General features: G+C 43.1%; 1 protein-coding gene across 1 annotated transcript in view; it reads right to left on the minus strand.

Annotated features, from left to right (window-relative positions):
* IL15RA (interleukin 15 receptor subunit alpha) overlaps positions 1 to 13,426 on the minus strand; it is a 45,719-nt gene that overhangs the window by 11,842 nt on the left and 20,451 nt on the right. The window contains exon 2 of the mRNA XM_067030630.1: positions 870 to 1,064. Within this exon, the coding sequence (XP_066886731.1) occupies positions 870 to 1,064 (195 nt within the window). The remainder of the gene's footprint in view (positions 1 to 869; positions 1,065 to 13,426) is intronic.

The following is a 13,426-nucleotide window of genomic DNA, read 5'->3' on the forward strand; positions in this document are numbered from 1 at the left end:
GAGTTTGCTGTTGAACAGCCCCGCTTGTCTGCTTTCCCCAGAGAGGAGTGGCGAATTTTCACAAATATTATGTGAGAAGGTATCACTGCTGGACATGCACCACCTGTGCAATAAATGTTTGTTAAATCATCATTCCCTTGGAAGACCACAGATTAACCTTTCTTTTTCTAGAGAACGGGTCTTAGTATTCCTGAAAATCACACTATTGGCTTCCACTCCAAGATTGTTTGACTTCTGGTGTGGTTATCCAGCTGTGGATGGTTAAAAAAAAAAAAAGGGATTATGGAGATCTTTCCTCACACTCAGTCTTGAGCTCTGGCAAGACCCCAGACATGATTACTGGGCTAAGGGGGTCTCTGCTCTGTGGGTCTCCACGCTGCTCTCTGGGGAGGAGAACGGGGAGTGATTTCCTTGTAGGCTGTCTCCTAGGGAGGAATCGGGAATGCTCTCTGGGAAACAAGCATGCTGTGAGCACACACCTTTGTCTGTAACCAAACTCTTGCTTCTGTGATCTCAAAGCACTGAGGTAATAATAGTTAATAAATTTACCAGATTTCTCTTAATCCTCCTACAAGCCACAATGTTGACGTCAGGTCCATTTTCTAGATGAGGAACAAAGAGATCCAAGACATTAAGGCCCTCCCCCCAGGTCTCACGGATGGTTAAGTGGCAGAGCCAGGACTTGACCCCAGAACTGTGTGACCCCAAAGCCCATGTATTTTCACCTCCCGGAGGTGTGTTTAGAAGCCCATTGGTTTTATTAGTCTCAGTCTTCAACCCAGATATCAAGGCCACTCATTCTGCTGCCCACACTGCAGTCTGCTCTCTGCGTGGCCTTGGCAAAAGGGGCGGAGGGCCAGTGCACTTACTGATGCACTTGAGATTGGGAGTGGTCCAGTGGGCGAGGTTCAGAGTCTTGTTAAACACGCACTCGGTCAGGCTGGAGGTCCCGGCTTTACGCTTGAAGCCAGAGTTACAAACATACCGCTCCCTGGAGTTGAGGTTGTAACTCTTGACCCGGATGTCTGCATGTTTCACAGATGTGGGAGCTGGGCACGTGATGCCTGCAGAAGTGCAGATGAGATGGGAGAGATGAAGAGATTTCAGCTTGCTCCGTGGGAACACTTGGGTGGTAGTAAGTTTATAGTCGGGGTCCGGATTATCGTAGGGGCCCCTGGGGATACACCCCAGGTTCCAAGCATGTGGAAGATGTTGAGGAAGGGCCCCCCACTGTCTAGAAGCTGTCCAGAATCTTGCCTCAAGTACCAGCCGTTCAGCATAGCTAGATACCAAGGGTCATCAAGAGAGACCCCTCTCTCTTGCCTTCCACTCCCATCAGTCTCCAGCCTCAATATCTCTTAGCCTCTGGATTGCTATCCCTACAAGCCTTTGATCCATTTCCACAAGGCAGCTGGCATCATCTTCAGATGACTTCAAGTTTGATGACTTCACTCTTTCTTGGTTGCCCACTGTTCTGAGAATAAAAACTAAAATCAAGGCTCTGCTGGACCCGGCCCTGTCTGCCTCTCCAGCTACTCTAACCTCTGGCCACACTGGTCTCTGGTCCCCTCATGCCTCTCACCATGCACTTCCCCCACCCACTCTTGGCTGGCCATCTCCTGCCACCCTTCTTAGCTGAGTTCAACATTGCTTCCTCAGGAAAGCCCTCCCTCAGCCCCACAATCAGAATAGCTGTTGGCATTAACCAGGACCCCGCGGGGTAACCACTGGCCATAGATGAAAGGCTACACCGATGAGGACTGGAAGAATATTAGTCGTGTGTATATTTATATACTGTTTTAAATATATGAAATACTTCATAATAAAAAAAGTAGGGGAGGGGATTTTAAAATACCCTGCCACAGGAAGTCAGAAACGTTGGCTGACCACAGGGCAAGAGAGGGCTAAACCATGCCAAGTGTGGGTATTCAGTGCTTTTGCTGCTAAATGAATGTGAAAAATGTAGGAGATCTTAGAATTAGGAATTTTCTCCTTTCTCTGGGCAAGTTAGGGCAGCTTAGGGTAAAATTGAAGCCAAGAAGACTTGTGAGGCCATTTGGGAGGATTCTGGACAGGCTTTTGGGAGACAAGACACAAGTCATTCCCAGCAGACTGTGGATGTGACAAAGTGCACGTGGAGTTGAAAATAAGATACGCTTTATCAGAAGAATGTTACCAAAAGAAGGTAACAGCCAGAACTAGAACAATTAAAGTTTTCTTAATAATTGCCCCCTTCTAATTAGTTGGAAGTTGAAAGATTTGAGCAAGATTTAGACCCTAAGATTTTCTTTGTATGAAACTTGATGGCTAAAACCAGTGTCCTGGGGTTTGCCCCATCCTGGACCTTCATTTCATGTCCGAGGCACCTCTCTGTAGACAGATGCTCAATAGATCTGCAATCAGCTCCATAGCTGGTCTAGTGCTGTTAGCATGACACCTAGTGAAGTCCTTTGTTTTCATATCTGAGTTTGGGAACAGGCTAGGATCAGACAGTGCTAGTCTGAAAGTCTGCTATTTAGCCACCTGAGAGTACTGGGAACAGCCCAACTCCCAAATGGATGAGGTGGGCTCAGTCACCTATCCGGATGAGACAGTGTTCTATCCAGATTAGAGCCTGTGCTGTGCCCGGAGGGGGACAGAGTCTGGAAAATGTGACCATCTTCCACAGTTTTGCATGATGTGCTGAGGATGCTGGATTCCAGAACATGAATCTTCATCTGCCTTGGAAAATGTCTCTGTCTTCACCCGCGTGTTCTGGTGGTGCTGAGTTCCTTCTACAGCCTTCGAATAAGCCAGTCTTGTTTGATTTACCCCAACAGAACCTGTGCCTGCTTCCTAGAAATCTGAACCTTCCTTTGGTCGGGCAGGATCTGGGGTCAGCTTTGACTAGCTACGGGCCCCCCAAATAGCAGCTATCACCATCCTTCTCACCTGCTCCCTGTGGACTGGGCCGCCTCTGTCCAGAACCCTAGCTTTCTGGACCTGGGACTGCCCCTCTGCCCAGGTCTTGTCCATCGTCTCCTCCAGAGGGCATCCCCTGGATTTCCACATTCCCCAGCTGCTGGCCTAGGTTTGGATGTCAGAAAATGACTGCCAGAATCACCAGGACACTTAATCACCTGACTCTCAGCGTCACCACTACCTGGACCCCTTATGCCACATCCTGCTGGCCAGGTGGGCCTCTTTAGATATCAGAATCACAAGGAGCCATCTCCAGGGACTTCCCTGGCGGTCCAGTGGTTAAGACTTTGCCTTCCAATGCAGGGGGTGTGGGTTCGATCCCTGGTCGGGGAGCTAAGATCCCACATGCCTCGCAACCAAAAAAACCAAAACATAAAACGGAAGCAATATTGTAACAAATTCAATAAAGACTTTAAACATGGTCCACATCAAAAAAAAAAAATCTTAAACAAAAAAAAAGAAGGAGCCATCTCCAGATTCAGAGTGTGGTTGAAACAATCCACGATCAAGTGCCTGGCAGCCTGCAGACAGGCCTGCCCCTGCTGGGCCAGCTGTCAGACCCTCCCCTCCTGCTTCAGGCTCTGTCACTGAGGTGTCAGCATCCTCATACCGGAGCCCACCTGAGCTCGGTGGGTCAGTCACTCCAGGCTTTACTTTGGTCTCCCTAGTCTCAAGAGGGAAAATGGATTGTTTGCTTTTTGTTCTTAATCCAACCCCTGACTCTTCTTTTAAAGCCCCATTGACATCTAATATTAGATTTTTAAAACTATAACATACAGCTTTCCATCCTTTATCACTCCATCCTGTTGGTGACAATGTTCTCTTTTCACTTACGGGGCTTCTATAGTGGACTCAAACATTTTCATTTTCTTTTCAATGAGATCATAAGATAATCGTTATTTCAATGTACCAGTTTTCTAAAATATTTTTTCCTACTAATTTGTATAAACAAAGTTCATAGCGAAGAGAAGAAATCTGGCTGTTTAGGTTTTACTTCCTTCATCTTCCTCTCTCTCCCATCTGGTCTTTGGGTTGTACCTCTTTCGCCTGAATCCCTTCCCAAACATTTTTAATCGCTGTGTAGTCCTCAAGTTCAGCTTAATCCACTGAGTCTAATTTCAAATGATGTTCTTTTTTAAAAAGTATTTATTTATTTGGTTGCACCAGGTCTTAGGTGCGTCAGGAGGGCTCCTTAGTTGCAGCTCCAGGGCTCCTTTAGTTGTGGCTCACCAGCTTCTTAGTTGCGGCTCGTGGTCTCCTTAGTTGCAGCATGTGAACTTTTAGTTGCGGCATACGTGTGGGATCTAGTTCCCTGACCAGGGATCGAACCCAGGCCCCCTGCATTGGGAGCGCGGAGTCTTATCCACTGTGCCACCAGGGAAGTCCCTCAAATGATGTTCTGAATCTATTGATCTTTCCTCGGCCACCTCTTTTCAGTCTTCACGGTTTTCTGTGTTGTTTTCAGATTTGGGATTTTTGTCAGCAAATTGTTCTACATCTTCTAAGTCTTAAAATACTCCCCTCCATTTAGGGCAGTGGCTTTCACCTTTGAGTGTCTGTGGCACTCTCTGAAATAAAACATTTGTGCCCTCCCACTCAAGGGGATTTAAAACATTGAGGCAATGGCAACGGTGTCAGCAAGTTATAAAGAGCCACTGCCACAGCATAAGGGGATCCATGCTAATATGTAACTCACTTGGTCATCCTTCAGGGCTGGCTGCTATGTGGGTGGGATAGTTTATTGCATATAAAAGTACCTAAGTTTATGGCATATATAATAATTCAGAGTTCTTACAGCCTTCAGTAAATATGCAGTCTTCTTTGTGGTGGTTTGACTTCACCTTAGATTCATAGCAGGTAGTACCCCTCCCAGCTTGACACCCCTTCTGTCAATCGTTGTCATTGCCGGTATATTCACTTGAGCAACAGTGAATTTTACACACTGATCAGGAAATGTACTGTGCACACAGTTGAGGACCTCTGCTTTAGAAGGCAAAGCACGCTGGGCCAGATCCTGAGTGAAGGAGTAGTGACTTCTTGTAGCATCCGTAGATTTTCCTCCCAAGCCCATCTCTGCTGTTAAACCCGAGGGCAAAGGTCTGAAGTCACTGTCATCCCTCCTTTTCTTCCTGATTCTCTACTGGAACCAGTCATCAGTGAGTAAGACAGACTCAACCCAGGGTCCTCACTGTTGGAGGAAGAAGTTACAACTATGGAAACGGGGAGGGGACGATTGGAATGCACCCTGTGGTGCTGGGATAGAATTGGGGTTGGAGGGGTCAGGATGTAATCATAGTGTGTGTGTACACGTCTGTGTACACGTGATTCTGTGTGTACACGTGAGTGTGTGCGCACACGCTACCTGTGTCCTCTGACAGTGCCTGGAAGCAATGACATATAAGCAGAAAACATATTTAGTACCAAGATCTTGGTCTCCACTAAAAGGAACCTCAGCTTCTTGGAGAAAAGGCTGACCTGGGGCCGGGAGAGGGAAAACACAAGGTGAGCGTGGAATATCTGGTACCAGAAAGTAGGGAAGGGCTTAGAGAATGATGGCAACATGTCAAAAGGATTTGGTGGCCAGGTTGAACTGGCTATGGCTGGCCCATCTGGGACAATCTGAGTGTCAAAACAAATATACCAACAGATTAAGGAATAAAATAAAACAACTCAAGTCTGTGCTAATATAAATAAATAAAGGACTAATGACTAAATAGGGGAGAAGAGAAAGCCTTCAGTATAATGCTAACTAATAAATATAGACAGGATGATGGAATAAGAAAAAGGGACAATGCATGCAAAAATGAGGGACATAGTATTTACATAGTGTGGCAGATTTGCCCTGCGTCAGTTTAGCTGAGCTGGACACACACGCCCCAAATTCCCCTCCCTGCACGGTGTCCAGTTAGCCTGTGACACAACAAAGATTTTATGTTCAATCTGGAAGGAGGGAAGGAGCATCCATGTTCCTTTGCACTTGGGAGACGGAGGCCGCTGCCGCTCACGTACTGTCGCTTATCTGCAGGTTCCCTTGGGTGGCCAAACAGCTCCTCCAGCCCCGTGACTCTTTGCTGCAGCTTCTCCCACCTTTGGGCCAGGTGTGTATCTACTGCCATGATGAGGAGCGCCAGCTTCACCTGCTGGACACGCTCCTCGTGGAAGCTGGAGTCTCGGAGGGAAGATGAAAGACCAACATGGGATCCAGCTTGGCCTCACAGCTCCCAGGTGGCTCTTGCTTCCCCCACTTTATGACCATCTTCCCACTCAGACCGTGGCCTGGAGGCTCCGGCTCCAGACACAGAAGGAACAGCTCACCTAGATGGTGACCAGCTCCCACAGCTGCACAAGGTGGTTCTGCTCTTCTTAGATTCTTAGGCCCACAATCCTGACTGGTACATAGAGTCCTGAAGAATCTTCCCACAATTAGTTACTAGTTACAATGGGGAAAATGGTAACTCTATTGGAGAAAGCTGACAAACACCACCTGCACCAAGTGATCAGAAGTAACATCACCAACACTTGGACAAATAGCTGTCACATCCCTCCTGATCCAATTCACTGACAAGGACACAAGCATCACATCTGTGGTCTCTCTCCCCCAAACCCATAACTGGAATCTAACCACGAGGAAACACCAGATGAACCTAAACTGAGGGACATTCTGAAAAGTAGTTGGCCTGTATTCACAATCAAGAAAGATCAAGAGGGACTTCCCTGGTGGCACGGTGGTTAAGAATCCTCCTGCCGATGCAGGGGACATGGGTTCGATCCCTGGTCCGGGAAGATCCCACATGCCGTGAAGCAACTAAGCTCGAGTGCCACAACTACTGAGGCCCTCGTGCCTAGAGCCCATGATCTGCAACAAGAGAAGCCACTGCAATGAGAAGCCTGTGTACCACAATGAAGAGTAGCCCCTGCTCACGGGAACTAGAGAAAGCCCGCACGCAGCAACAAAGACCCAATGCAGCCAAAAAAAAAAGGCAGGGGGTATGTTCCAGACTGAAAGAGGCTAAAGAAATGTGACAACTAAATGTGATACATGGTCCTGGATTAGATCCAGAATTAGGAAGAAAACAGCTAAAAAGGACATTAATGGGACAATTGACAAAATTTGAATATGGACTGAGTATTAGATAATAATATGTCAAGATTAAATTTCCTAATTTTGATAGTTGTACTATGATTATGTGAGAGTGCTGTTTTTTAGGAAGGTATGTAAGAGAATGTGTTCTTAGGAAACATACTGAAATATATAAGCATAAAGAAGCATAGTGTCAGGCTTCCCTGGTGGCGCAGTGGTTGAGAATCCGCCTGCCGATGCAGGGGACACGGGTTCGTGCCCCAGTACGGGAAGGTCCCACATGCCGCGGAGTGGCTGGGCCCGTGAGCCATGGCCACTGAGCCTGTGCCCGGAGCCTGTGCCCCGCAACGGGAGAGCCCACAACAGTGAGAGGCCCGCGTACCGCAAAAAAAAAAAAGAGAGAAGCATAGTGTCACCAACTTAGTTTTAAATGCTTCAGAAGAACGTGCACGTGTATAATAAACGTAGATTTATTTAGAAAGAGGGGGAGTGGTAAAGCAAATGGGGAAAAATGTAAACAGCTGGCGAATCTGGGTAAAGAATATTCCGAAGGTCTTTGTACTATCTTTTCAACTTCATGGTAAGTTGAGGTTGTATCAGAATAAATAAGTTTAAAAATACGTATCCAAAGAAAAACCACCTGATGAGAGGCACTTGGGGCCCTTTCTTTGAGATTTCCTCTTGAAGGAAACTCTGTGAGCCCTTGACAACTCAGACCAAGATTACCTTTTGGTCAGGAAAATTTTAATTATTTCCCTAATTGTGGTTTTCATGGTGCCGATCTCCCCTTTCCTGTCCTCTCTCCACACCTTTTAGAGTTTCTTCCTCATTTCCTGGGGCCAGTAATGGTGCTTCTGCTCTTTCTACGTTTGGTCATGATCATAGCGTTAGTCTCCATCATGGCCACATTGGAGGCCTTGCTCTGCCACATCAACTCTGCTCCTTACTGCCTTCATCTTCCTTACTGCCTTCATCACCAGAACCCCCTGGATGGCCTGTTAAAACACAGGGTGCTGGGCCCTCTTCCCGGAGCTCCTGAATCAGTAGGTCCAGGGCAGGGGCCGAGCATCTGACTTTCTTTTTTTTGTTTGTTTATATGTTTTAAAATTTATTTTATTTATTTTTGGCTTCATTGAGTCTTCATGGCTGTGCATGGGCTTTTCTCTAGTTGCCGCAAGCGGGGGCTACTCCTCGTTGAGATGCACAGGCTTCTCATTACGGTGGATTCTTGTTGCAGAGCATGGGCTCTAGGCGTGCAGGCTTCAGTAGTTGTGGCACGTGGGCTCAGTAGTTGTGGCACATGGGCTTCAGTAGTTGTGGCACGTGGGCTCAGTAGTTGTGGCTTGCAGGCTCTAGAGTGCAGCCTCAGTAGTCGTGTCACACGGGCTTAGTTGCTCCGCAGCATGTAGGATCTTCCTGGGCCAGGGCTCGAACCCATGTCCCCTGCATTGGCAGGAGGATTCTCAACCACTGAGCCACTAGGGAAGCACTGAGCATCTGACTTTCTAACAAGCTCCAGGTGATGGTGATGCTGCTGGTCCAGGGACCATGCTCTCTGGTATTTACAGGCACACGAGTCTCTTGGCATCACAGCAAGTTATGGTACTTTTCAACATGCATTAGCACTTTTTGTTCATACTTTTCCAGGTCATGGTGTTGATTCTATCAATGAGGATTTCTTTTACAGGTTCTTCCTGATGTGATTTTCTGAATTTCTGTTCTAATACTTTATTTTTAATTAAAAAAATTATTTTAATTTTTTGACTGCACCACACGGCATGTGGGATCTTAGTTCTTCAAGCAGGGATTAAACCCACACCCCCTGCATTGGAAGCACAGAGTCTTAACCTCTGGACCGTGTTCTAATACTTTTTAATTGGATCTCATTCCCCCACCTCCATCTCAAAAATATTGTGTGTGTGTGTGTTTACCTTGGCAGTACCACACTATAAGATCTTAAATTAAATCTCAAATTTTTCCTACCAAAATCTTAAATCTGCATCTGCTTTGCTGTATGTTAACAGAGCTGGGGAAATACTTAGAGGTGGAGGGGTGGGGTGAGTGGAGAGGAACGACCATAAAACTCAACTCTAAAAACATCTGACAATGGACCAGAATGGATAGTGTCATAAAAATACTAGACTTTGCTCTATGATAAAATGTTCCTTCCTTCTGAGGGAGCCCGAATCGACCTTGGATCTTTGGACGCCTCAGGTTGTATCATTGGTGACTGGATGGTCTCCATCCAGCCACAGACCAGTAACTAGAGAATACAAGAGATGTGAGGTCCCCAGGGGAGAAGGCTAGGCAAAGACTGGATTTAGTTGGCAGGAGTGTATTTAACTGGTTTTTCCTCACCTGCCCCTTTCCTTCCTTATGCCAATTCTGCTCTTTGGAGCTGACAGCATTGTTGTCCTGGGCCTGGAGGAGCCTGTGATATCACAGAGTCAAGTGCTGAGTCTCTGGGGGACTGATGACCTCTGCCATGGGTTATTCTGAAGCCTCGGAAGGGAGAGAGAGCCTGAGAACCCCAAGCCCACCCCAAACACCATACACACGGTGATTCACAAGACCAGGCCATTTCCTTGGGATTGCAAAGACAACTTGCTCAAAGCTATGTTTGTCTTTTTGTGATTGGCTTATTTCACTTAGCATAATATTCTTAGCATAATCCATATTGCAGCATATTGCAAAATCTCCTTCCTTTTTAAGGCTAAATAATATTGTGCTGTGTGTGTATACCACAGTTTGATTATCCATTCATCTGTTGATGGACACTTGGATTGCTTCCACAATTTAGTTATTGTGAATAATGCTGCTATGAACATGGGTGTACAAATATCTCTTTAAGACCCTACTTTCAATTAATTTAGGTATATACCAGAAGTGGAATTGCTAGTTCATATGGTAAGTCTATTTTTAAATTTTTTTAGGAACTGCCATACCATTTTCCAACAGTGACTGTACTAATTTACATTCCCACCAACAGTGCACAAGGGTTCCAATTTTCTAAATCCTTTTCAACACATTTTTAAAAAATTAACAGTCATCCTAATGGGTATGAGGTATATCTCACTGAAGTTTAGATTTGCACTTCCCTAAAGATTACTGATGTTGAGAATCTTTCCACGTGCCCGTTGGCCATTTTTATGTCTTCTTTGGAGAAATGTATATTCAAGTCCTTTACCCATTTTTCAATCAGGTTATTTGTTTTTTTGTTGTTGAGTTTTAGGAATCTACATATTCTGGATATTAAACCCTTATCATATATATGAATTGCAAATATTTTCTCCCATTCTGTGGGTTGATTTTTACTTTCTTGATAGGGTCTTTAATGCAAAAATTTTTGATATTTTCATAAAGTCCAATTTGTCTATTTTTTCTTTGGTTACTTTTGCCTTTGGTATCACATCCAAGAAATCATTGCCAAATCTAATATCATGAAGCTTTTGTGTTATGTTTTCTTCTAAGGGTTTAATTGTTTTAGGTCTTACTGATCCATTTTGAGTTAATTTTTGTATGTTATATTAGGTAAGATCCTACTTTCATTCTTTTGCATATAGATATCCAGTTTTCCCAGCACTATTTGATGAAAAGACTGTCCTTTTCCAATTGAATGGTCTTGGCACCCTTGTCAAAAATCACTTGGCCATAAATGCAATGGTTTATTTCTAAGCTGTCTATTCTATTCCATTGGCCCATATGTCTTTATGCCAATACCACACTGTTTTGATTACTGTAGCTTTGTAGTAAGTTTTGAAATCAGGAAGTATGAGTCTTCCAATCCATCTATTTATGTCTTCTTTAATTTCTTTCAGCATATTTTGTAGTTTTCATTGTATAATTCTCTCACTTCCTTGATTAAGCTTATTCCTAAGTATTTTTATTCTTTTTGATGCTATTGAAAATGGAGTTGTTTTTGTAATTTCCTTTTCAAATTGTTAGTATATAGAAATGCAACTGATTTTTGTGTGTTTACTTTGTATTCTGCTCCTTTGCTGAATTGATCTATTCAGACATTTGTGTGTGTGTGTGTGTGTGTGTGTGTAATCTTTAGAGTTTTCTATATATAAGATCATACCATTTGCAAACTGAGATAATTTTACTTCTTCCTTTACAGTGTAGATGCCTTTTATTTCTTTTCCTCGCCTAACTGCAATTGCTCTGGCTAGAACTTCCAGTACTATGTTGAATAGATGTGGTGAAAGTAGGCATCCTTTCCTTGCTTCTGATCTTAGAGGAAAAGCTTTCAGTCTTTCATCATTGAGTATGATGTTCACTGTGGGTTTTCATATATGTATTTTATTATATTGAAGTAGTTTTCTTCTATTCCTAGTATTTTGAGTGTTTTTATTATGAAAGGGTATTGAATTTTGTCAAATACTTTTTCTGCATCGAGATGATTATGTGGTGTTTTCCTTTCATTCTGTTAGTGTGGTATATTATATTTATCAAGTTTCATATGTTGAATCATCGTTGCATTCCACGAATAAATCCCACTTGGTCATGGTTTATAATGCTTTTAACATGCTGCTGAATTCAGTTTGCTAGTATTTTGTTAAGGATTTCACATCAGTGTTCATAAGGGATATTTGTATGTAGTTTTCTTTTTTCTTTTTTTTTTTTTTTTGGCTGCGCTACGTGACTTGTGGGATCCTAGTTTCCCGACCAGAGATCGAACCCAGGTGCCCTGCAGTGGAAGTGCAGAGTCCTAACCATTGGACTGCCAGGGAATTCCCTGTAGTTTTCTTTTCTTATTCTGTCTTTGGTATCAGGGAAATGCTGGACTCACAGAATGAGTTAGGAAGTGTTCCTTCCTTTTTAACTTTTTGGAAAAGTTTGAGAAGGATTAATATTAGGTCTTTAAAAAATGTTTAATAAAATTCACTAATGAAGCTATTGGGTCCAGGGTTTTTCTTTGTCAGGAGATTTTTGATTACTGATCCTTACTAGTTATAGATTTATTCAAATGTTCTATTTCTTTGTGATTTAGTCTTGGTAGGTTTTGTGTTTCTAGGAATTTGTCAGTTTCATATAGGTTATCTAATTTGTTGGTGTATTTGTATAATTTGTTCATTATACTCTCATAATCCTTTGTATTTCTGTAAAATTGGTAGTAATGTACCCACTTTCATTTCTGATTTTAGAATTTGAGTCTTTGCTGTTTTTTTCTTAGCCCATCTAGCTAAAGGTTAGTCAATTTTGTTGATCTTTTCAAAGAACCAACTTTTGATTTCATTGATTTTCTGTATTTTTCTATTCTTTATTTTGTTTATCTCTGCTCTGATCTTTACTATTTCTTTCTGCCATCTTTGGGATTACTTTGTTCTTTTCTAGTTCCTTGAGGTATAAAGTTAGGTTGTTGAGTTGAGATCCTTCTTATTTTTTTCTTATTTTTTTAATGTAAGTGTTTATAGCTATAAATTTCCCCCATAGCACCACTTTCACTGTGTCCCATAAGTTTTGGTATGGACTCTCTGCTTCTTTCTAACTTCCTCTTCTGAGACTCCCACAATGCGTATGTTGCTGGTTTCCACAGGTGCTTTAGGCTCTGATCACTTTTCTTCAATCTTTCTTCTTTCTGTTTCTCAGACTTGATAATTTCTGTGGTCCTGTATTCAAGTTTGCTAATTCTTTCTTCTGCCTGTTCAACTCTGCCTTTGAATCTAATGAATTTTTCATTTGAGTTATTGTATTTTTCAGCTTCAGAATTTCTTTTTGGTTCTTTTTTAGATTTTCTATATATTGATATTTCCATTTTGTTCATACATCATTTTCTTTGACTTTCTCCACTTCTTCCTTTAGTTTTTTTATTAAGTTTTAAAAATTATTTATTTATTTATATAAATTTATTTATTTTGGCTGCATTGGGTCTTCGTTGCTGATCACGGGCTTTCTCTAGTTGTGGTGAACGGGAGCTACTCTTTGTTGCAGTGTGCAGGCTTCTCATTGTGATGGCTTCTCTTGTTGTGGAGCATGGGCTCTAGGCATGGGATTGAACCCGTGTCATTGGCAGGCAGATTCTCAACCACTGCGCCACCAGGGAAGCCCCTTTCCTTTAGTTTTTTGAGCATCTTTAAGACAGTTGTTTTAAGGTATTTGTCTAGTATATCTGCCATCAGGTCTTTTTCAGGGACAATTTCTGTTATTTATTTTTTCTTTTGAATGGGTTTTACTTTCCTGTTTCTTTCTATGACTTGTGACATTTGGTTGAAACTGGACATTTGAATCTAATAATGTGGTCCCTCCTACTCCAGGGTTTACTTTTTTTGTAATTAAAAAAAAATTGTGGGCTGTCTTTGTGCCAAGGGTCAGCCTGAGGTGTAAACCTAAGATCTTCTTGGGTGTTTTCTGAACTTCTCCCTGGCTTACACAGTCACTTTC

This window comes from Kogia breviceps, chromosome 3, assembly GCF_026419965.1.
Source record: "Kogia breviceps isolate mKogBre1 chromosome 3, mKogBre1 haplotype 1, whole genome shotgun sequence".
NCBI classification, from domain to species: Eukaryota; Metazoa; Chordata; class Mammalia; order Artiodactyla; family Physeteridae; genus Kogia; species Kogia breviceps.